This window comes from Vulpes lagopus, chromosome 9 (assembly GCF_018345385.1).
Source record: "Vulpes lagopus strain Blue_001 chromosome 9, ASM1834538v1, whole genome shotgun sequence".
Lineage (NCBI taxonomy): Eukaryota > Metazoa > Chordata > Mammalia > Carnivora > Canidae > Vulpes > Vulpes lagopus.
Window position 1 is genome coordinate 52,419,853 of NC_054832.1, and position 25,917 is coordinate 52,445,769.

Sequence of the window (25,917 nt, forward strand, 5' to 3'; positions counted from 1 at the left end):
AGCTATTTTAATTGTTCCAACACTTTTTAAATATCTTGTCATTGCATCTGTATGAAATACTGATTATTGTCATGCATGGAATTTTATTAATAAAAATAAAATGTGTCATAAATTCATGCTGCCTGGTGTTTTGATTTTGAAATTTGCAAATATACTTGAAATCCTGCTAATATGGGAAAATAGGAACCTGCTGAATCATTATGGCTTCAATATGGCAGAGAAACTGTGTATCCCCCTCCCCCCACACTCCCATCAGAGTGGGCATTTTTAGATGAAAAGTTTATTATAATTAAGATAATTTTATAAAATATATTAATTCCTTTATAAGTTTTTTTCTTCTTTCTTCACAACATCCTGGTGGTACTCGTTGGTCATTCTCTGTCACAAACTCCATTGTGAAGCACAGACCTCAGAAATTGGAGGGAGGGAAGGCGAAACTGAGCTGTGATTGTTGTCAGCAGAAAATATACTGGGAAGGAGTGAACACAAGGCAGTAAAAATTTGTCTTAACATTTAAAAGAAATAAAATAGAAGGGAAGGGAAGAGAAGGGAAGGGAAAAAGGGAGGTAGGGAGGGAAGGAAGGAAGGAAAGGAAAGAAAAGGAAAAAAAACTAAAATTAGATGAATCAGCCATTCTCATTGAGTCAGCAGAAATACATTTTTATTCATTTAATTTCTGCTGATCTCATTCTGCACAGTTTATAAGAATATAGGTGCATGTGTAAAATGCAGTTACCCTCCACGTGATGCCACGGCTGTGTTTATTGAAAGTTTAGCTTAGGAAGCTCTTTCATCTTCTGACGGTTGTGGGGTGTGTGTTATTCTTTCTCTGAGTAGGAACATCTGGGGTGCTGATGACATGTTGGTGACATGATTAGACCTTTATCATTATTTACAGAGAGTGAAGGTATGTGAGTGTACGTGCACGTGTGCAAATGTGCATGTACACACGTGCTCCCATGTGCATAATTTTTAAGGAAAAGGGGAGGTAAAGAGCAAAAGAATCTGGCAACATATCTGAAAAAGGTGTTCAGAATTGCCTGATTTCCTTGGATGCTATCCCAGAAGCTTCTCATCAGATGAACTAGCACACAGCACACAGCAGATGTAAAATAGAGCTCAAAATCTTTTCTCTACATGAGGTTATTGCAGTGGTTCAAATATTTGCTGTAATCTTTGCAATTAAAGTGTATACTATCCACCTCTACTTCAGTCACATTTATTCAATAAAAACAAGTCTCTTCTGTTCTTTAGTATATTTTACTAAAATTTAAGAACTAAAGGGAACTTATTAAAATTTAAGAACTAAAGGGAACTTATTAAAAATGTGTTCTTTTTGTATAATAATAATCCGGAGTCTTACCTATTCATTTATTGATTAAAAAATCTTAATCTTTTGGGCCATAAGTGCATGGGTTTATATTATAAGACCATTTTTGTAAAAGCAGCTCTTATTATAGGGTTAAGACTTTTTGCCTTAGGAGACAGGGCATCGCTGCTTAGCCTTTTGGCTAAGATCAAGTGTAGTATCTGTTCTTATCAACTTGGGAGACATGGCTCTCAGTGAGTCCAGTCTGTGACCCAGTGTAAGAATCTCCATCATAACATCCAGGGCAAGCTAATGGTCACTCAGTCTCTGAGCTTGTCTATTTATTCAGAGTTTATGACTTTTCAAGACCAGCTCATTCCTTTTTAAGACAAAGTTCCGATTTTTATAGATTTTTCTTCATGTTAACTTCAAATTGTCTTCCATGTAACTTCAATGGTTGGTTCTGGTTCTGCTCTATGGAGCGACCCCAAATTACCCCTCTTCTATGTAAGTTACTCTAATATTTGAATGTAACTATTATATGCTTTCTAAATATTTTCTTCTCCAGACCAAAAATCTCCATAAAAGTTCAAAGCAGGGCAACAGTAGTGTATGGAGGTATGGCAGGGCATTTTTCAAGTAAAGGCCAGTGGGCCCCTGACAGACACAGAAGTTGTATGTCTTAAGAGTTGACCAGATAGGTGAATGCAACTCAGCACCTAGGCAGCTCACATAAAAAGGGGGTTTAAATGCAACGCCACATTTATAGGTGTGTGTGTATAAACAAGGACTAGTATAATAGTTCCTCCTTCAGCTGAGATAACCTAGAAGTAACAACACTCTGGTAGCAACAAGCATACCCCACACCCAGATGGTGGTTTTCAATACCATCCTCCAGTGAAAGGAACCGGGTCGACGTTGAAAAAATGACTGATTCTAGAACCTAGGAAAGAAATATACAAGATGAGCCTAAAGAATCTTGTCAGGCCAGGAAGTAAAGAATTTAAAAAAGCACATTGCTGGGTACATGTCAGAGACCACAGGATCCAACAGAAAGAGCTTCTAATGTCCAAAGCTGAGACTATTCTAAACAACAAAATAAAATAGTATTGGATTATAACTCAAAGCATAGAATAAGTATCCATGAGCTCATATAGATATAAATGAACAATCTGAGAAATAATTATAGAGGAGAAAATCTCTTGTGCAAAAGAATTCCAAATAATTTACATAAATATTTCCACTTCAAGAGCATAGGGCATAAATCCACTCCTTCAGTGTTGGTTGCTCTTAGTGACTCCTTCCAATGAGTACAGTATTAAGGAAGAAAAGTAACTTTACAGTAAGAGAAACCTAACAAATACTACTTCAGCCAGGTTATCTGCAGTGATAAGTCATGTTACTATTATATACCCTTGATACAATGTGATGAAAGTGACATTTTACTTGTGTAATCTTCTTCCAAACCAGTAACTCCATTCTAATCACGCAAAAGATTTATACAAATGCCAGTTGAGGGATGTTCTATAAAATACTTGACTGCACTCCTCAAAACTGCAAAGTCACCAAAAACAAGGGAAGTCTGAGAAACTATCACAGCCAAGTGGAGCCTAAGGAGACATTACAATTAAATGTAGTGTAGGTATCCTGGATAGGATACCAGAACAATGAAAGGACATTAGAAAAACTAAGGAAATCTGAATAAATTAAGGACTTTAGTAAATAACAATATATGAATACTAGTTTTTCAAATTGTGACAAATGTACCATATTAATATAAGTTGCTAATAATTGGAGAAACTGGATGAGGAGGTTTAGGGGAGCTCTGTACTACCTTTTCAATTTCTCTGTATATCTAAACTTCTAAAAGATAATGTTTATTTTTAAAAAAATTTTTTACAGATGTCTAGGAGGGGACACTTGGGTGGCTCAGTGGTTGAACATCTGCCTTTGGCTCAGGTCATGATCAAGTCCTGGGATCAAGTCCCACGTCAGGCCCTGCAGGGAGCCTGCTTCTCCCTCTGCCTATGTCTCTGCCTCTCTCTCTCTCTCTCTCTCTCTCTCTCTCTCTCTCTCTCTCTCTGTGTGTGTGTGTGTGTGTGTGTCTCATGAGTAAATAAATGAATCTTTAAAAAATAAAATTAAATAAAAATTAAAAAGTTAAAAAAAGACAAGATGCCTAGGAGAAAACCTGGAAGACCTTGTGTATGTTGATGCCTATTTAGATACAACACCAAAGGCAAAACCAATGAAAGAACCAATAGATAAGCTGGACCTCTTAAAGTTAAAAACATCTGCTCTATGAAAGACCGTGTCAAGAGAATGAGAAGACAAGCCACAGACTGGGAGAAAATATTTGCAAAAGACACATCTGACAAAGGACTTGTATCCGAAATATACAAAGAACTCTTAAAACTCAATAATAAGAAAACAAACAACCCAGTTTAAAAATGGGCAGAAGATCTTAATAGACGTCTCACTAAAGAAGATATACAGATGTCAGATAGGCATGTGTAAAGATGTTCAACATTACATGTCATGAGGGAATTGCAAATTAAAACAACAAAGGGATACTGCTACCCACCTATTAGAATGGCCAAAATCTGGAACATTGTCAATACCAAATGCTGGAGGAAGAGCAACAGGAACTCTCATTCACTGCTGGTGGGAATGCAAGATGGTACAGCTACCCCGGAGGACAGTTTGGCAGTTTCTTACAAAAGTAAACATAATCTTACCATAAGATCCAGTGATCACACTCCATGGTATTTACCCTTGGTATTTACCCATGCTCCATGGTATTTGCTCCAGCTACTCTGAAAGACAGTTTGGCAGTTTCTTGCAAAAGTAAATATGTTCTTACCATATGATCCAGCAATCACGCTCCATGGTTTGAGAAGTTAAAAACTTATGTTCACACAAAAGCCCGCACACAGATGTTTATAGCAGCTTTATTCATAATTGCCAAAACTTAGAAGCAACCAAGATGTCCTTTAGTAGGTGAATGGATAAATTACAGTACATCCAGACAATGGAATATTATTCCCTAAAATGAAGTGAGCTATCAAGCCATGAAAAGATATGAAAGAAACTTAAGTGCACATTACTAAGTGAAAGAAGCCAATCTGAAAAGGCTCCACACTGAAGAATTCCAATTATATGACATTCTAGAAAAGGCAAAATTATGGGAACAGTAAAAATATCAGAGGTTGCCAAGGGCTCAAGATAAGGAGAAATGAATAGGCAATGCACAGAGCGTTTTTAGGACAGTAAAACTCTATGATATACCACCAAAAGTGAGTCCTAATATCATCTGTGAACTTTGGGTGATAATGATGTGTTAATAATATAGGTTCATCCATTGTAACAAACGTACCACTGTGGTGCAGAATGTCAATGATGGGATAATTTGTCCATAGGGCAGGGAGCGGGGGGTGGTGGGCAGGGAGTATATGCAAACTCTCTGTACTTGCCATTCACCATTGCTGCAAACCTAAAACTATTCTAAACTATTGTTTATTAATTTTTTAAATGCCCATAAGAAATCTATTACATCCTTTCCTAGTAGTCAAGCTGAATGGAAGTCAGATTTCTAAAGTTTATCTATTTATACAGAGTTGCTAGAATTAAGCAAGTTGCTAGAATGTGGTATGAGAACAAGGAGAGACTTAAATTGTATGATTTAAATGTTGGATGGCGCCAAACTCTGATAATAGAATGCTCTCATCTTTCTCAGATGGATAGGCCTTCTCTCCGTGTGCAGTGCAGGATGGGCAAGATGGATGTTTGCTTCTGTGACTCCCACTTTGGATCCTGCTTCCTGGTACATATACACCCCTCTGCTGAAGCACACATCACATTTTCTCTGCATTCCTTCAGGTCTGCTTTCCGGGAATCCAAATATGTAGACTTTACACGTTTATGGCTTTGACCTATTTTTCCTTGATTGTGTAGCTTAACTTTGAAAAATGTGACACTTACTTCATTTCCAAATATTTCCAAGTACTCCCTCAAAAGCACTGCTGACAATTCCGGCTCCTTCAAATATTCTCAATAAAATACATTTTCAGGCTGTCTCTTCCCCTGGCCCTCCTCTGATTACAGTCCCATTACTGAATGACTTTCCTACTACCTTATTTTAACATTCATTTTAAAACCGAATGCCCAGAACTGCGGAAGGGCTCTTACGTGTCATCTGATTATCTCAGAGTCCAGTGAACTCTTGTATTCATCTGGACATTGTAATTACATTAATGCAGCCAAAAATTGTATTAAGTACTTTAGCAGCCCCATCTCACTAGCTTTGTTGAGACTGTAGTTAAAAACATCCCTGAGGCCTTTATCCTGTGAACTGGTGCATCACGCAGCTGCTCATAAAGTCTCTCCTCCAACTTGTGCTTTTATAATTGAATCTCTTTAAATGTAAATGCAAACAATTACATTTGTCCTAGTTAAATTTCATCTTATTTTGAGCCCAGAGTTCCCGCTTATTGAAATCTTCTAGCATCTTGGTTCTGTCGTGGGTCTCTGTTATGTGTACTTGTTTTTGTCTGTGACCCAGGTAGAGGAAGCTTGCAGACGGTTCTAGCCTAGCTGGGCTAACTCAAAGCTGGAGGTACGGAGAGGAGACAGCAGCGGTGATTGCCCAGGAATGGAGAAGGCAAGTTGCCTTCTCTCACCAAGTAGCAGTTCCCTGAGGTTTTGGTGGCAGGTCACAATCCAACATCATAAAATACATTGAAAGTCTTGTGTTACTCATTGCATTTAGCATACTGGAGTTTATGAAGGACTGATAAATTAGAAGGAATTTGAGGCTGTATCCTCCCCTCCACGGCTCTGCATTCTCTGAGACATTCTTCAACGGGGGAATAGGGGGCAGAACTGAACTAGTGAAAACCTGGCTTTTTCCTGTAGGCTGCAGTCTATACATTAGGTCTGCCCAGCACTACTCAGGACAACGGCCCTCGGTCTATTTTTAAGTCTATAGCATGCCTGAAGGATCGTGTTCCCACGAGTGACACCCTTTCACAAGTGTGGTTGCACGTTATGGGCTGCTGCTTTAACAGAGGTTGCCAGCATGCTGGGGGTTATTCTAGTGCATCAGATGTTTCCCCTACTCCTCTCTCTCCTGCTGCTTCATGGCATGCCCCTGACTTGAAAAATATCTCAGCTCTAACATTTAAAGCAGTGATTTGCAAACTGCAGCATGTTAAAGCTGGGGTTGGCAAACTATGGCCCGTGGACCAAATCTGGCTCACCACCTGTTTTTGTACATTGTTAAATGGATGAGGGGCAAAAAAGTTTTTTTAAAAAAGAATATTTCCTTACACAAGAAAATTATATGAAATTCAGTCTCATGTAATAAGGTACATAATAAAATTTGATAAAGTTGTACTGGAGTACAGACACTCTCGTTTGTTTATATATTGTCAACAGTTGCTTTTGTGCTACTTTAGCAGATTCAGGTCTTGGGACAGAGATTTTATGGCCACAAAGCCTAAATAGAAATATATCACTTGGCCCTTGATGGAAAAACGTGTCCATTCTGTGTTAAAGGATCACTTGCATCAGACTCACCTGGGATGCTTTCGAAACTAGATTCCTGAGCTCTACCCCATATGAAAGGCATCAGAAGGGGCACCGGGGTGGCTCAGTGGTTGAATATCTGCCTTTGTCTCAGCTCGTGATCCCAGGGTCCTGGGACCAAGCCCCGCATCAGGCTCCCCACAGGGAGCGCGCTTCTCCCTCTGCCTGTGTCTCTGTGTCTCTCATGAATAAATAAATAATTCTTTTTTAAAAAAAAGAAAGGCATCAGGATTTGAAGATAGGCCCCAAGAATGTGCATTTTCAGCTAGCTCATGTGGTTCACATCTTGACAAATGCTAAGACAAAACTAATGATAATGAGCTGAGTGTGTGGGAAAGGAAAAGATTCTACCCTGCTTTCTCGGCCCAACCTACTGTCTTTTTATCCCATGTGATGTAATTTTTCTACAAACTGTATAAATTATATTGGTCAATTTTTAAACACTTCTCCAAATCAGCTCTCTGGCAAACTTTTCTATTCTGTAGTAAGAATGCTATATTAGGGGGCAGCCTGGGTGGCTCAGCGGTTTAGTGCCTGCCTTCGGCCCAGGGCATGATCCTGGAGACCCGGGATCGAGTCCCACGTCGGGCTCCCTGCATGGAGCCTGCTTCTCCCTCTGCCTGTGTCTCTGCCTCTTTCTGTGTCTCTCATGAATAAATAATAAAATATTTTTTTAAGAAGAAAAAGAATGCTAAATTAGTTTTCTAGAGCTGCCATAACAAATTCCCATGAATTGGGTGACTTAACAGAAATTTTGTCTCTCACAGTTCTGGATGCCAGAAGTCTAACATCCAGCAGGGCATTATTCCTCCTGGGAGACCTGAACAAGAGTCCATTCTCTGCCTGTTGTAGTGTCTGGTGACAGTTAGCATTCCTTGATTCATGGTCTCATCACTGCAGCCTCTGCCTTCATGGCCCCATTGCCTCTTCTTCCCCAAGTCTTCTTTTCTGTCTCAGATCTTCCTCTGCCTTTCTCTTATAAGGACACTTGTCATCGAATTCAGCACCCGCACAAATAATCCAAGATGATCACATCTCAAGAGCCTTAACTTAATTGCATCTACAAAGAACTTTTTTCCAAACAAAGTCACATTTCCAGGTTCCAGGGAGTAGGGCATACATGAATCCACCCGGCAGAGATGCCACCGTTCTCCTCTTGCTCCAGGGACCATTCGGCTTACAAGTCTTGAAGATCCCTCCCTCCCTCTCCAATCCTACTGGTACCATTTTTATTCCATTCTGTCCACAGGAATCTCTTACTTAGGAACGTATGGTGGGGTCCTGTTCTTTGAAAAATTTAGAACACATTTCTGAGCCTGGAAGTAGGGGCTTTCTAGAGTAATATTGCCAGTGGTATATTCTGTTTCCTTCTCCCTCTCCTTCCTGGTTTGTGTCCTTTACCTTCCAGCCACACTGTACTATTTGCTATTACTGTTCCTGCTTGTATCTTCTCTCTGAATTCATTCACGCTGTTCCTTCCTTCTGAAAGACTGGATTTTCCTCCATCCACCACTAATCCTGCCCTTGTATTATCTATGACCCAAACATTGTTCAAAGCTCACTTGTCCTACCTCCTCAAGAGAGCTTTGCTGTTTCTTCCCCCTGGATGTGAATCTCTGAGACTTTGACACCTGTTATGGCATTGACCTTATTCTACCTCATGTTATAATGTCTGTATTGGCATTGCCATTATTCTACACGTAAACTTCTTCAGGCCAGCGATGGTGAGACAGTATACTGAGTGGTTAAGAGCTGGGGCTCTGCATCAGACTGCCTGGTCAGCTCCAGTCACTTACCAGCCATGGATCCTTAGCCAGGTTACTTAAAATCTCCCCATTATAGTCTTCATTGTAAGTGGGAAAATAATAACTCCTTCCTGGAGCTGTTGTGAGGATCACATGCAGTGATGCACGTAAAGTGCCTAGAATATTATAAACGTGCAACATTTAGCTTTTTGTTATTGTCTGTCTTCTGTCTCCTGGTGGCTAAGACAAGGACTTCTAGAAATAGGTACGAAATAAATACCTCTAGTGTTTAAATCATGAGATTCGAACCCGAAACCAGAAGCAGGTGACCTGAGTTTCTCTGTTCAGACCCCACGTTTATCAACTCTAGATATGACGTGTCATTTGCAAGAACCAGTATAAATAAACCAACTTTCTATCTTTTGCTGGATGTGAGTATCGTTAGAAATTCTGTGATGGTGTTCTTTTCAATACTGTTTCTTTCCATCAAACAAATAGTTGGGTGTTTAACTATGGTTTTAATTTTTTTTTTAGTGGTTTCTATCATACAAACTAGTTTATAGCCAAACACTAACTAGCCTGAAGTAACCAAAGCATAGACACTTCTGTTGTTATGAAGTCCATGGAAAGGAGCAAGTGCCTGGGAAAAGGAAGGCAGCCGTGGGCCTGTGATGCCTGTCAGTAACTGGTACATTTATAGATTTCTCCTCAGACTATGGTGATGCTCATAAGGAAGAGCACCCCCGTGGCAAGTCTCATTAAAAATGGCCCTTGAATACTGCATTTGCTTCGTGATTCGTGATCTGACACACTGCTGTGGGCATGGGGGCTCCAGGCAGAGAACACTCTGGGTGGCTGCAGGGGTGCCCAGCACTGGCAGGCCTTGAGACTGGACTGGCTTACAGGTGGCCAGTCTCTCAGCCTCTTAGTCCAGTTGGTGAACATGGTTCTAAAGAGGATTTAAAATGTGTTTTTCAAAACGTGAGGTCTGGGTATCATGGTAGGAAGTAGTAAAGGAATGTGGGCAGAGCTCTGGCTTGGAACCAGATTTTGAATAAACTTCAGAGGAGTTGTTGTAATTATAGAACTTGGCAATGCAGTTGGGTTGCAATGCCAGATTAATCTTCCCCAATAGAGAGCCTGCAGTTTTATAAAGTAGGGACCTGATTAATCTGATCTTGTATTCTGGGGTTGGACTTTCCAGTCTCTCTTACAGAATTTTGCTCTTTGAGACTTCCCTGGGAATGTACTGAGCAATCCCATGCAGAAGCAGCTTTTAGATATTATTAAACTTCTTCCAGACATAAATTCCCCCCCCCTAAAATGGATTATACTTATTTAGGGGTATATACTCTGGAATTAAATGTATATTTTTTCCATAGAAACACAGTTACTAGGTTTACTTCAAAGGATAAATTTAAAAAGCAAAGCAAGTTTAACCCCTTATGTAGCCAAAATGTAGTATATTGGCAATAATATATACTCTTAAGAATGTACCTTTTGACAGTATTTGACAGCTATCCATACCTGGAAGGCATCCTACCCCTCAAAGAACCAGAGAAAAATAGCTGGGTAACGACTTTTTATCTTTCCCTCCAAGTCTCTCCTTGTACGGAGGTTAAAACTGAAGCTCTCTGGATTCGAGGGACAGTATCAGATGGGAGTTCCTTTGGAAGAGGCCAAGTTTGTGTCAGGCTTGGCATATGGGATTTTTCATTCAACCCACATGGGACCTCTGGTGCCTAAAGAATAATAATTATAGTGATTTTAGAAATAACAACTAATGCACACTTACTATATACTATGCATGGTCCCAAATGCTTTATATATGTTAATTCATTTAATCTTTACAAAAACCTTCTGAGATTGGTTCTCACCATTTTCCACACAAAGGAAACCAAAGCATGACAGAGGTTGAAGAAGATGCTAAGATCAAACGGCTAAGGAAATGAGACCCAAGATGCCAAATCAGGCAGTCTATCCTCAGCGTCCAAGCTGTGGATACTGTTCGACCACCACCGATTCCTCCCTGTGCAATCTTAGATGCATTTTTCTAGCATCTAAGATGTATATAACAGTCTGTTATGACCTCAAGGAAATGAGGTCACACATCACCTACCCAGGGAATGCCCCGCTGCCCACCACTGCACTATCCAGAATTGCCGTTGGCCTTTGTGTGTCCCTGGCCTGTGTTTAGACTCCATTGGTGATTGTTGATGTGTCTTCAGGCCAGCTTTTCCCATTTGTCCCTCTTCCACTTGCATTTTCCCCTCATCCTGGCTGACCCCATACGGGCGATGGTGTCCACTAACTTTCTGGATAGCTAAAACTGAAACCAATCTGATACCACTCACTAAAGCAAAGCAAAACGAAAAACCAACACGATGATCTTACTCTTAATGCTGACAGGAAAAGAAAAATGAGTCTAATCAGAGGAATAGGAAGGGTAAGAATGTAGATGGAGATTTGTGACAGTCTACAGGAAACTTAAGGTTTTTCAGTAACGTTAAAGATTCAAGGACCTGAATCTATGTTAAGTCTCATTTCACTTCGTTTCTTATAGTACAGTCTTATCGGCACCTGTCTTGCCTTTCAATTTGCAGATGTAGTGAAGTGAGGAATGATTTTTCTGAGATATCTAAAAAAGAGTGTCAGACTGTGGAAAGAGAGCCCGTGTGAAGGCACCTGTGCCGCGAGCAGCAGTTACCTGTGATGACTGATGAGTTGTGATTGGTGAAAAGAAAAACACAGCTTGTGCATGCTCTTTGAATGGAGGGAAAATGCTCATTTAGGGAGAGAGGTGAGGTGGTTTCTGTGCGATGATGGGAGGGGATTGCTGACCAGAGAAGCAGGTGGGGGTGGAGTAGGGATGGGGTAAAAAAGGGCAATGTGCAGGGTCGTTGTTAGCATATCGTTTTTTAAGTGACTATACCCTGGGCCTTGTCTAGAAGAACACTAATCACATTTCCTCTACAAGTGCATTGTCTATAAGTATTGATCACCTACCTAGAAAAATTAAAATAATGAGACATTTTGAAAAGTAATTCTAGAGTTCAGTGAAGTGACTGAAAGTAAAACTAATAAAAAAAAAGAAAGCAGTTGCCTCTAGTTAGAGGGTGATTCCAGTTTATAACCAGTAAGAAAACATAACTTTAAAAAATTCTCAACAGCAGAGTAATGTAAGAATACTTTTTTAAATTTTTTTTATTTATTCATGAGAGACACACAGAGAGGGGCAGAGACACAGGCAGAGGGAGAAACAGGCTCCCGTGCAGGAAGCCCGACGTGGCACTCGATCCCGGGTCCCCAGGATCACTCCCTGGGCTTCAGGCAGGGGCTAAACCCCTGAGCCACCCAGGGATCCCCTGTAAGAATACTCTTCGTGAAAAGTGTATGATCTATACAAAGTTTTTTTTTAATTTTGCTATACAAAAGATGACTTAAAGAAATATATACTCTTTTATATAATAAAAAGATGGGGGAGCCTGAGTGGCTCAGTCACTTAAGCAACTGACTCTTGATTTCAGCTCAGGTCATGATCTCAGGGTTGTGGGATACAGCCCCAAGTAAGGCAATCTGCTTAAGATTCTCTCTCCCTCTGCCCCTCCCCACACTGGCATGCACATACGCTCTCTCTCAGATGAGATCTTTTTAAAAAATGTCTATTCTTCATAAATTGATTTTAAGGTTAACTGTAGTTTTTTTGTAAATGTTACAAATTTTTATTTATATAATTATAGTACTGATCAAAATTCCAATAGGATTTTGGGTTTAGAACTACAAGTGAGGAGAGGAAAAGATGAGACTGGGACTTAAAAGTATTCTAATATCTGTTATGAATCACACACAAGTGAGGAAATGGTCAGAGAAATCTAAATTAAAAGAATGCTATAGGGGTGCCTGGGCGGCTCAGTTGGTTAAGTGTCTGCCTTTGACTCAGATCATGATCCCATAGTCCTGGGATGGAACCCCTTGTCGGGCTCCCTCTGCACCCCCCCACCCCCACTTGAGCACACACTCTCTCTCAAATAAATAAATAAATAAATAAATAAATAAATAAACTTCAAGAAAAGCATGCTATAAAGCAGCTGGCCTGGACTTTTTTTTTTTTTTTTAAATGTCATGTCATGAAAGACAAAAAAGGGAGAGAGAGATGGAGAGAGAGAGAAGGAGGAGGAGGATACAGAGGGAAGGAAGGAAGGAAGGAAGGAAGGGAGTGATCAAGACAGAGAAGAAAGACAGGTCAAAGGGCCTAGATTAAAACACATTAAAGAGGGCAGCCCCAGTGGCCCAGCGGTTTAGCACCGCCTTCAGCCCAGGGTGTGATCTCGGGGACCCGGGATTGAGTCCCCACGTTGGGCTCCCTGCATAGACCCTGCTTCTCCCTCTGCCTGTATTTCTGCCCCTCTCTCTCTGTCATGAATAAATAAATAAAATCTTAAAACAAAAATAAAACACACTAAAGAGACAGGACAACAACTAAATGTAATGGGTGATTCTTGATCAGATCTCTCTTTTTTTAAGCTATAAATTTTGGAAGCATTGAGAAAATTTAAATATTGATTGTGTATTGGATAATAGTTCAAATGCAATAATGCTATTTTTATAAAGGAGAATGCTCTTGTTCTGAAAAGATATATACTGAAATATTTAGAGATGAGATGTCATAATGTCTCTGGGTTACTCTCAAATAGTTCAGTAAAGAAAGTACGTGTGTATGTGTTGCATGTATACAAATGCAGAAAAATAAAATGTGACAAAATTATAGTAATTGGTGAATCAAGGTGAAGGCTCTATAGGAGTTCACTATCTTTCCTTCAGCTTCTCTGTAGATGTGAAATTGTTCCAATTAAAATGTTGGCAGTGGAAGGGGAGGCGGGGTATAGCAAACAAGAGAGAGTATTAAGGAAAATTCTGAAAAATTAGTAACGAGAGCTGCTAGTCCTGCCAGATTCTGTATTCATTAAACAAGCAGTTTTTTAACTGTGTATTATGGTCTGTGTTGCTACAGTAATGGCACAAAGTTAACCAGGAATCAGTGGACTGACCAGACAACCAAAGGACCTGGCATCACTGAGCATTTCTCACATGGTAAATCAGTGAGGAAGGTCAAGATTATGCATGAAATCATAATGAGACAAATTCTTAGCAATTTTTTAAAAAATCAACTTTGCCCTTCCTTTCAAAACAGACACTGAGCTAAATTATGTTGGATAGAAAGTCAAACTTATAAATAAATAAACATCAAAAGAAATAGAAAGAATGAAGTGAATAACATTCCATGCGTAAACAGAACAAGTCACAAAGAAGAGTCAGAAATTTTAACTACATAAAAGTTAAAAACTTGGCAGACAGCCTATCCTCTGCTGTCCTGCCTGCCACTTCTCTAATGTATCCAATAGACTTCTATCTCCTAAAAAAACAAAAAAAACAAAAAAAACAACCTTGTCACATTAAAAAAAATGATTTGGAAAACAATGTGCAGGTTGACATTTTTTAAAATATTTTATTTATTTATTCATGATAGACATAGAGAGGCAGAGACACAGGCAGAGGGAGAGGCAGGCTCCATGAAGGGAGCTCGACGTGGGACTCAATCCCGGGACTGCAGGATCACGCCTTGGGCCAAAGGCAGGTGCTAAACTGCTGAGCCACCCAGGGATCCCCAGGTTGACATTTTTTATTATTATAAAGAATTCATTCAAATTGATTTTTTTAAATCCCCCTAACCAAGAAAATAAATGGCAAAGGTCACCTACAGATACTTCATAAAAGAAATGAAACTAGTAAACCACAGCTAACTAAATCATTGCAAATTAAACAATATTTCAGCTCTAAAAATCACTTTTTTGTTAAATAACAGTTGACTTGCAGAAGAGGGTGGAGATAAGCTCCTACTTTCATACGTCGTTGGTGGCATTATAAAGCCATACAATTCTGTTGGGAAATAATTTATCAACTCTTATTATGAGGCATAAAAATCATTATAACATTGATTCGATAATTCTATTTCACAAGCTCTAGCTTAAGCAAACTAAAATAGTGGGTACAGTGAAAACTATACACAAAAACTTGTCACTCATATTATTATTTATTCAAATGAAACATTGCAAGTGCATTAAATGTTTAACAATAATGGACTATTTAGTGAATTATGATATAGTACCCAAAGGAATATTGTGCAGCTAATAAAATAATGATTATGGAGATTGCGTGAAAAAATTACTTTGAAATGTGAAGTTTAGAAATGTTGAAAACTTACGTGCATAATACAAATGCCAACTTTATGAGCTACTCTTTATCATTATGATAAATACTTATTCATCTTACTGAAGTTTTTATCATTTTTTTTTTCTTAAGGATTTTATTTATTCATGAGAGACACAGAGAGAGGCAGAAACACAGGCAGAGGGAGAAGCAGGCTCGCTGCAGGAAGCCCAATATGGGGCTCGATCCCAGGACTCCAGCATCACGCCCTGAGCCAAAGACAGACGCTCAACCCCTAAGCCAGCCACCCGGGCGTCCCAAAGTTTTTAATCCTTTATAGTATATCTTTTTTTTCCCACTCAAGGAGGGAAAATAATTCAGTGAAGTCTCCTGTGCAAGGCAGCAACTTATCTGGGTATTAAAGACAATTTTCTGGAATTTTCCAGAAAGATAGGTATTCAAACAACTATATTTTATTGTTGTTCTTGCTGTATATTTTTTTCTGTTTTGCCCACCCTCTCATTTTTACCACACTGAGTAAATCAAGAAAGCAGATTGAGGGAAAATATTCTCAGAGAATGATGTATTTGAGATATGGGTACCCCTGGCTTTCTGAAAGTACACCACTTTGCTTTTACAAAAGACCTACGTTAGTGCCTGGTTTTTCTAACCAAAAGAAATTCAAAGTGGATTTTTGCTTTTACAAAAAAAGACAAAAGTGAAAACAGCATTCCATGTTTGTTTTTGCAGCAAACTGTTATAGAAGCAGTACAAACCCCAACCAGCAAGGGTGGCCCCGCCAAGCTCTTTCCCTGCCATAACTTTGAGCTTCTGTGCTTTATCTCTATTTATTTTGTACTTCATTAGCAAGATGGGTGCTAAGGTATCAGAAAAGCCTAGAAAAGGTTATTTGGGGAGTTTGGGAGGCACCTGGTTGGCTCAGTGGGTTAAGTAGTTAAGCATCTGCCTTCGGTTTGGGTCATAATCCCAGGGTCCTGGGATTGAGCCCCTCATCAGACTCTGCTCAGGGGGGAACCTGCTTCTCTGCCTGCTGCTCCCCCTACTTGTGCTTTGTCAAATAGATAAATAAAAAAAAATTTAAGTTCCTATATAAATTAATGGTAATTGTTTCTTTGTTTTACACCATTTCAGCTCAAAAAAGATTTAATAGGAACACTCTGCTTTCTGATAGCAGGGGAAATCTGTATTTAAATAATGGTTACTATTCTAAAATATTTACCTGCGATAGATTTGCCCCATCTATGTACAGACCACGCAGGTCTACCCACACAGCTGAGTACAGTTTGTACCAATCTACTCAATAAACACTGAAAAATAATTTGTTGAAAACAACTTTGTAATTTATTTTACCTTTAAGCATTTTGTATGTCTTCTCAGGTGCCACTATTAAAAATACCAAAAAGGCAGACCTATAGGACAATCAATCAATAGCATCCATGCTTTTATTCAAATGTAAGTAGAAAAGTTGATATTCTAACTTAAAAATTATTCCATGTTATGTAAATAGAAAATGAAACAAAGATCACAAACCCATTATCTTCTCTACAAACATTATCAGTAAATTCTTTGCAGGTAATCGAAGCACAATTGAGGGGTTTTTTTGTTTTTGTTTTTAAAGATTTTATTTATTCATGAGAGAGAGAGAGAGAGAGGCAGAGACACAGGCAGAGGGAGAAGCAGGCTCCATGCAGGGAGCCCGATGCCGGACTTGATCCCAGGACCCCAGGATCACACCCTAGGCCGAAGCCAGGCGCCAAACCGCTGAGCCACCCAGGGATCCCCACAATTGTGGTTTTATAAGCGAGATATTTGATGCTTCATAATCATGGCAAGAATATCAACTAATTTGTTGAGAATCTAATGGTGTTTTGTTTTGGGGGTTTTTTTTATCCCTAAGGTAACAAAGTAGTTTTAAAAAAAATAGCCGGGGGGCACCTGGGTGACTCAGTAGGTTAACTTCTGACTCTTGATTTCAGCTCAGGTCATGACCTTAAGGTTGTGGGATCCAACCCCGTGTTGGGCTCTGTACTCCGAGCAGTCGGCTTGTTCCTCTTCTCCACCCCGTCTCTTTCTCTCTCTCTCTCCCTCAAACACATAAAAAAATAAAAGTCTTTCTTAAAAAATAGCTGAGTGGGAGACTGCAACTTTCCAGAAGATTGAGTAAACATACTTTTATCTATTCTTTCCCATAAGAACTAAAAACTCTGGACATTTTATATTTAACAAACATAAAGATGAACAGTGGAGAGAAGTAGGCAGACTAGTTAGAGACCTCAGGACCAGAGGAACAACAGGGTGGTGAATTCCTTGGGTTTTCTTGTTGTTTCATATATCCAGAACTTGTTGAAGAAGTTGGCAAGCCATGGAGCACCTGGGTGAGTCAGTCAGTTAAGCATCTACCTTCAGCTCAGGTCATGATCCCGGTGTCCTGGGGTCAAGCCCGGAGTCAGGCTCCCTGCTCAGCAGAGAGCCTGCTTCTCCCTCTCCTCCTCGCTTGTGCTCTCTTACTATCTTTGTCGCTAGCTCTGTCTCTTTCTCAAATAAATAAATAAAATCTTCAAAAAAAAAGAAAAGAAGCAGGCAAACCAGAAATGCCAACTACACAGACAGAAAAAGCTCCAACAACAAAAATGCCTGTTCCCTCCTAACCAAAGATAGGCAAGGGGCAGCCTAGCAAGACAGAAAACTTTTAGACAGTAACCCCTCTCTTTCAGCCAAACATCTCAGAAACAAATATGGATCCAACCCCACCCATACCAGCAAAGGTACAGTGAGGAACCTAGACTTCCACCCTTGTCAAGCTATCAGGAAGGCCCCAACACTCCTGCTGGGGTGGCTTCAGAGAAGACAAAGTAGGAAGCCTAGACTCTCATCCCCACTGGGCAGTAATGACCCCTTCAGTGGAGAGCATGCGGTGAATCGGAACTCCCACCCCTACCCAACAGGATCCCCATAACCTCAGATACCAACAGACCCAAGTGGGGAAACTTGACTTCTACCCCCACTTTGCAGGAACAAGACCGGACCTCCCCATTTCCCTTGCCAGAAGCATATCTAAGAAAAACGGTTAGAACAGGTTTAAATGGCATCTAAGGTTTCATCACATACTACACAATGTCCAGGTTCCAGTTGGAAATCACTTCTCATACAAAAAAACTAGGAAGATCTCAAACTGGAATTAAAAAGGCAGTCATTAGAGGCCAACACCAAGCTGACAGAGATGTTAGGATCATCTGACAATTACTTTAAATCAGTTGTGATAAAAATGCTTCAGTGAAAAATTATGAACATGCCTGAAACAAAAGAAAAAATAGAAAATCTCCACCGGAAAATAGAAGATATAAAAAAAGAACCGAATGGAAATTTCAGAACTGAAAATACAATAACCTAAATAAACAGTTCAGTGTATGAACAAAATTGCAGAATGGAGGGGACAGAGGAAAGAATTAGTGAACTGGAAGAGAGAACAACAGATATTACTGAGTCTGAACACAGGGAGGAAATAGGCACCCTTGGGAATATAACAAAAGATCTAGCATTCATGTCACGAGATCCGTGGAAGGAGAGGAGAGAGAGAGGCTAAATAAAGTACTTGAAGAAATAATGGCTGAAAATGTCACAAATTTGGCAAGAGGCTTAGACCTATAAATTCAGGAAACTCATTGAACCTAAACAGAATGAATGTAAAGAAATTCATGCCAAATGTATTAGTCAGGGTTCTTCAGATGCGCGCGCACGCGCGCGCACACACACACACACACACACACACACACCTACCTATTGATTTTGTTACCTTGCAGATTTTGGACTTGCCAGTTTCTACAAAATTGTAGGCCAACTTTTTAAAATAAATCTCTCTCTCTCCCTCAGAAAGACAGAACTAATAGGATATATGTGTTATATGTGTGTGTTTGTGTGCATATATATATAAAACATACATATAACACATATCTAACATATATACATATGTGTGTTATGGATGCATATATGCACACAAACATATATGTATTGTATATGTAATACACATATGCACATATATAAATACATGTTCCTATATGTGTGTATATAAAATAAACACATACACATGTATATATGTGCATAGAATACACACACACACACACACATCCTGTTGGTTCTGTCTCTCTGAAAGAGAAAGATTTATCTTAAGGAATTAGCTCTCATGTTTGTGGAGGCTGGCAAGTCCAAAACTGGCAAGGAGTCCAGTAGGCTGTAGACCTGGAGAAGTGTTGTTGTAGTTCCCAGTCTGAAAGGAGGCTACTGGCAGAGTTTCCTCTTCCTCAGGTGAAGTCCATTTTCTTTTCTCTTAAGGCCTTCAACTTATTGGATGAGGCGCATCCACATTATAGAGGCTAACCTAGTTTCCTCAAAAACTACTGATTTTAATCTCATCCAAATAAAACTTCACAGAAGTTTTATTCTAGAAATATCTAGAATCATATTTAACCAAATATCTGGGTAACATGCCCTAGACAGGTTTACGGATACAATTAATCATCATACCAAGAATTAAACTTCTGAAGGTTTTTATTTTATTTTTTTTGCCTGAGACAAAAATCTTGGAAGCACCCAGAGAAAAACGACACCTATAGGGGTGATAAAAACAGCAGATTTTTCATGTACTAAAAGGACTATCAACTCAGCATCCATACTTGGCAAAAATATGCTTCAGTAATGAATTGGGAATCAAGGTATATTCTTGGGTAGAAGAAAAACCTTGAAACATCAGGAAAGAAGAATGAACATGGTAAGCAAAAATATGTATAAATACAATAGGCTTTTCTTCTCCTCTTGCAGTTAATATTACCCTGATACCAAAACCAAAGACAGTAAAAGAAAGAAACTATAGAGCAATATCTCTCATGAATATAAAGTCAAAAATCCTTAACAAAATATTATCAAATAAAATTTAGCAGTATATACAACAAGTTGTGTATTATGGCTAAGTGGGGTTTATTTTAGGGATATAAGGATGATTCAATATTTGAAAATCAGTCCATGTCATCCACAACACTGACAGGCTAAAGAAGAAAAATTATATGATCATATCAGTGCAGAAAAAGAATTTGACAAAATTCAATATTCATCATGGTAAAACTCCAAGAAAAATAAGAATTGGACATCCAAAGGCAAAGAAAAAAAAAGAACCTTGAGCTAAGTCTCATACCTTATACAAAAATCAACTCAAAATGTCTCGTGAATTTAAATGTAAAATGTACAATTATAAAACTCTTAGAAAAAATAGGAAAAAAAATCTTTGGAATGTGGGACTAAGCAAAGAAATCTCAGGATTGACACCAAAATTATAGTTCATAAACTGTAATTGGACTTATTCAATTGGTTAAATTGGACTTTATCAAAATTAAAAACTTTTCTTTTGCAAAAGACCCTGTGAAGAGGATATAGAGGTAAGCTACAGAGTGGGAGAAAATATTTGCAAACCACATATCCAACAAAAGACCTAGAATATATAAAATTTCTCAAAACTCAACAGAAAAAAAACCAAATGATCCAAGTAGAACATGGGCAAAGGACTTGAACAGACATTTCATTGAGGAGGATATATAGGTAGCAAAACAGCACATGGAAAGATGTTCAACATCATTAGCCATCAGGGAAATGCAAATTAAAACTATAATGAGATATTACTATGCATCTATCAAAACAGCTAAAAATTTAAAAATTGTGACAACACTGAACACTGGCAAGGATACAGAGAAACTGGATCACTCATATATTGCCAGTGGAAATGTAAAATGCTGCAGCCACTGTGGAAAAATTTTCTTGAAAATCTGCATAACTACCATATTACACAACAAATTGCACTCCAGGGCATTTATTGCACAGAAATGAAGACTTATGTTCACACAAAAACCTGTACATGAATGATTTATAGCAGTTTTATTCATAATAGACCCTAAGCTGGAAGCAAGCCAAATGACGTCAGTGAACGAATGATTAAACAAATGGTGGTGCACCCATCCATATAATGGAACTCTAAGCAGTCAATAGGAATTACCAGTGAATTATGCTGAGTGAAAAAAAGGCCAATCCTCTAGTATCATATACTGTATGATTCCATTTATTTAACATTTTTGAGAGGACAAAACTATAGAAGTAGTAAACAGATGAATGGTTACTGAAGGTCAAGGAGAGTGTCAGCGTAGGAGGTGAGTGAGTGTGGCTGTAATGGGATAACATGAGGGATCCTTGAGGTGATGGAAATGTTCTCTATCTTGAGTATACTCATGGCAATATCCTCGTTGTGAGATTGTGCTGTAGTTTCGCCAAGACTATGAAGTGGTAAAGGGAAGTGGTCTCTATCATTTCTTAACAACTTCATGTGAATATGTAACTATCTCAAAATAAAAAGTTTAATTAAATATAGCTGAGTAAGTGGGTCCCTGCAGAATCACCAAATAAAGTATTTCAACAATAAGTATTCTCTCAAAAAAGGGGGGGAGTGCAGTTTTCTTAAGGTTTCATGTCATTCATTGTCTAATAGAATTTTTAGTATCTCTCAAGATGCTCACACCATCATGGACCATCTGATTCAACTGGGAAGGATGGTCATATATTAGGACTTTAACTGGTTCATACATTTTATTACACTAAACTGTGAGCTGCTTAATGGCACAGACTATAGGCTTGTCTTTGTACCCTCAATATTTACAAGGTCTAGCTAGCACACATTAGATTTCAATAAACATTTGTTAGATGGTTGGATGAATGGATGAAAACAGTGTTTCCCTGGTGAATGTTTAACACTTAGCTCTCCAGAAAAAAAGAAAAAAAGAAGCTCTGATTTGTATCATTTCTGGATTTCTCTGGTATAAATACTCCTATTTAGCCAATTTCACCCACAGTGATGCTCTAAATGCTCAGGAAGAGATATTAGCAGTCGCCCTTCATGAGCCAGCATGAGCTGATACCAGCACACCACTGGCTAGAAGCGAGTTGGGTAGTGTTAGTGTGTGATGCTGAGTGCCCTTATTTTCTGATGCCAGCCTTACATACTCCAATTAAAATTATAAAGGAAACCAGGCCTCTTTCACATGTACTGTTAAGATGTCATATATTGGTTTAAGAGATCCATCAAAAATCAGCAAGTAATTATTTCAAAGCAAATTCATGATCTCCCCCTAGAAATGAAAAATAAAAAGGAACTTGGCTTATTGTTAGTGAATACAAACAGTTTTGTGATGAATAGGACATTCATGTAGGGAGCTAGGAAAGGTGTGAATTACAGTGATTCGGGGTCCAGCTCTTGATGGAAGCAGGCTAATTTTTCCTGATTAGCCTTTTTATTTCTTCCTGAGGGTAATTACTTATAGGAGATGTACTTAAAAGGACATACAAAATAAAGCTTTATTTTTTTAAGGGGTCTGAAAGGAGAAATCTCCACTTGGCTTTATGAAATGGGCTTGTTTTTGGGATTAGAGCCTTGTTTCTAACATCTGAGTAATCACACATACCCTCAGCTTGTTTTCAGTCTTGTTGAATATTTCTGAAAACTGTCTCAAAGACAATATTTTCTCCTCACTCTATCCTGCAGCTGCTACATAATCTACACTCAAAGTTTGTGTTGCAACACACATGCCCTTGGGCCATAATCTCTGCTTGCTTTGGCATGGTTTATTTGTTCCAAAGATATCAGTGCATTTGGGTTGCTATAGAGATTTCAAGTGAGCTAAACTGTCCGAGAAAACCTCAGAGAAGCCAGTTGAGTATCCTCTGAAGCTCACAGTAATTAGTAAGACCCAAATATTTTTAAAATTTGTGCTGTAAGCAAAGGAACCCCCAGGGAAGATGGTTTGACGCCCCTGGCTTGAGGGAGTAATTTTGAAAGCAGCAAAAAAGGCTGAATAGCAAGAAGTGGGAGAATTTCTTTGTAAACATGGTTATAAGAGAACACCTAGGGTATTGATTAACATATTAAGGTCTATTTCTTTGGGACATTGAATGTTAGCTGTTCAGTATTAAGGTTTATTCAAATTAGCCTAAGAATTATGTGATTCAAGGTCATTGCTTAGACCAATTTCAGACATAAGACATGAGTGTTTTCTTTCTGCTTTTCTATATTTCCATATTTTCTTTAATATGCATTATTTTATTAAAATCATACGTTATTAGAAAATGAAGCAATATCAGTATTATTGCTAATTATTATATGTGTAGCAAATATTATACAGTCTAGAAGTGAAATAGTTAAACTGAGCCAGAGTTAGATTAGTAAACAGAGTTCCTTTTATTAAAATAATTTGAACACTGGTGACCATGTGTTTCTCCATGTGGTTAGAATCAGAAATGAACACTTCTATGGGTGAGATTAAATAAACTGTTTTTAATTTTTGTAAGTTTTTTATTAATTAACCAAGCTAATTTCAAGTCTTTGAAAGATGACAGATTTGTGAGAGATCTCTATAACAAAGCTCAAACTCTTTAAATTAAGCCTCTATAAATTCCTTGGAGTAATGCCAGAGGATAAATAGCACTCACTGAAATGGGTGTAGAACGTCACGTTTCAGGAAATTCTGGCATGGACTAATTTTTTATATTGGAAAGTAGATTCACCTCCCTATGGTGCAGTTTTCTCACTTATAAATGAGAGTCATATTGGATACCTCCTAATGTTTCTCTCTCTCTCACTTTTCTATTCTATGGCACAGCAATCAGCTGGATGTGTTGTAATTTAGTAATAGAACAATCATTTATAAGCAAATACAAGGGACCTGGATATTTCAAGACATCAATAACATAAATTGGGAAAGGGCAATTCAGAATAGTGAAAAATCTTGATCCATGTATCAGCTAAGTCTCTTTCGATGGGGATGAGTGAATCTCAACTTAAATTTGCTGGGATCTCAATGTAAGTTTCTGGCTAGGCCTCTGTGACCCAAAGAAAGAACAGGGGTGCAATTGGACTTTGGGAACTACAGCAGCAAGGACTGGAAGGAACCAGGCTCTCCCTGTCTGTCTCTGCTTCTTCCGGAGTGTCCATGCCATTCTCTCCTCCTACAGAATGTCTTCCTGCATACAGCAGGGAGCATGGCTATGGAGCATCCGTGTTTGATTCTGACAAATATATAACTCAGGGACTCTTCACTAGTCTCTCCTGCCCCACATTAAAACAAAATTCTGGAGAAAAGTACTCGTTGGCCCAATTGAGACGAGGTGCCCAACCTTAGATAAGCTGCGGTGAGCAGGGAAGTGAGTCGTATAATATAAAGAACAACTAGAATAGAGACTAGAATAATACGACTGAGATTAGGAGAGGTAGCATTTTCTAGAATGGAAGGTTACATTTACCAATAGAAGGGAAGAGGTAGAAACTGGACAATAAGATGGTAAAGTCCACTACCTTTTTTCAAAAATTGTTAAATGAAATGAATATTTAATACTTCTTGTATATGTTGTAACTACACTAATGAACTATTATTGCTTAGTAAATGTGCCCACAGTTTCATTGATACTATACTAGAATTTACCTGGCCCCAGCGGGTGCTAAATAGATACCTATTATTTTTATGACCTAACCAAGAGATTAAAATCACAATTAGAAATTGTGATATCAACTCTTTGAAAGTAGCATAAAGATCCACAACACAAAGAAACTTACCTTTTAACCAAATGTAGTAGTTATGTATTACCACATAACAAATTACTACAAATCGGCAGTATAAGACAACACAGATTTATTATCTCATAGTTTCTATGGGTCAGAAATCTGGGCACAGCATAGCTAGTCAACCTAGGTTGACTACCCAGGTTCTCTCTCCTGAGGCTCTATGTAAGGTGTCAGCCAGGATGAGGTCTCATCCGGAAGCTTAATTGGGTAGGGATCCTCTCTCCAGCTCACTTTCGAAGTTGTTGGCAGGAGTCACACCTCCTTTTGGGTTGTTAGACTGAGGGCCTCAATTCCTAGCTGGCTGTTGGCCCAAAGCAGCCCTCAATTTCTTGCCATGTGGACCTTCCCAAAATGATGACTTGCTTCATCAAAGGAAGTGAGATGGGGAGTCTGCTACAAGATGGAAGTCATAATCTTACGTAGCCTAATCATGAAAGTGACATCCCATCAACTTTGCCATATTTTATTGGTTACAAGCAAGTCACTGTTGCCATCCACTCGTGGGAAGGGCATTACACAAGAGTGTGAATAATATCTTAGGGCCTGTCTATCACACCAAAATATTGATTTAAATAGTATTCACCCAGTGTAAGGCTGATGTGTAGGAGTGAGATATTTAGCTAGTGAAAAAGCAGCTTTTAGAAAAAAAAATAAAGTCCTGTAAAGAAAGCCCAGCCTTAGATCTGGTGTTACTCTAGAGTCCAAAAAAAGTATATAAAAAGCTAAGAACATTCTAGTTAACTGCTCAGATACCCATAGTCTCTAATTAGTTGTATGAAAAACTCTTTTATTCATATTTTACCACCAGAATTCCCAGCTTGGTAGCTAACTCATAATAGATGCTAAGTGCTGAATAATGAATGTTTTTTTTAAAACCTACCATTTCCATATGGTAGGAAGCCATATAGTGTACCAGTTCAGAACATGGACTTTGAAGCCAAAAAAAACCTGGGATTACATCCTTTTCTCTGCTAAGTAGAAGTAAATTGCCATGTGACCTTGGGCAAGTTACTGAAATTCTCCAAGCCTCAGTTTTCTTCATGTGTGAAATGGGGATAATAAGGCCATATTGAATAGCATCTGAGGCACCATGGGTTTTAGGATGCATCATTATTTTATGTATAATTCATAAAGAAAAATGGCTGCCAATTAAACCATGATATGATTTGATTGGTTATAAGGTGTACTCTGATTTCAAACATACTGGAATGTGGGAAAAAAGTGTGTAACTTTAAAATTGTTGTATCATGCCAGGGCCTACCTTTTTAAATAAGGTTTCAATGAGACAGCATGCGTAAGACACTTAGCAAACAGTACTTTTCATATTGTAAGAGCTTAGTATCAGCTATTTAATCATCATGAGCTATTTGGTCATCTTACAAACCCTAAAACAAATCATTATA

The 25,917-nt window shown here is 38.6% G+C and overlaps 1 protein-coding gene and 1 pseudogene across 5 annotated transcripts in view; both read left to right on the top strand.

Annotated features, from left to right (window-relative positions):
* ZNF704 (zinc finger protein 704) overlaps positions 1–25,917 on the top strand; it is a 242,056-nt gene that overhangs the window by 84,467 nt on the left and 131,672 nt on the right. For 4 of the 5 annotated variants that reach the window (XR_005989897.1, XR_005989896.1, XR_005989898.1 and 1 more), the window contains exon 3: positions 5,046–5,132. The exons of the other annotated variant lie outside the window; for it this stretch is intronic. Coding sequence is in view for 1 of the 4 variants with exons in the window: in XM_041768963.1 (XP_041624897.1) it covers positions 5,046–5,132 (87 nt within the window). In the remaining 3 variants the exon portion in view is untranslated. The remainder of the gene's footprint in view (positions 1–5,045; positions 5,133–25,917) is intronic. 5 annotated transcript variants of the gene reach the window in all.
* On the top strand, positions 1,492–1,586 carry LOC121499212 (annotated as a pseudogene).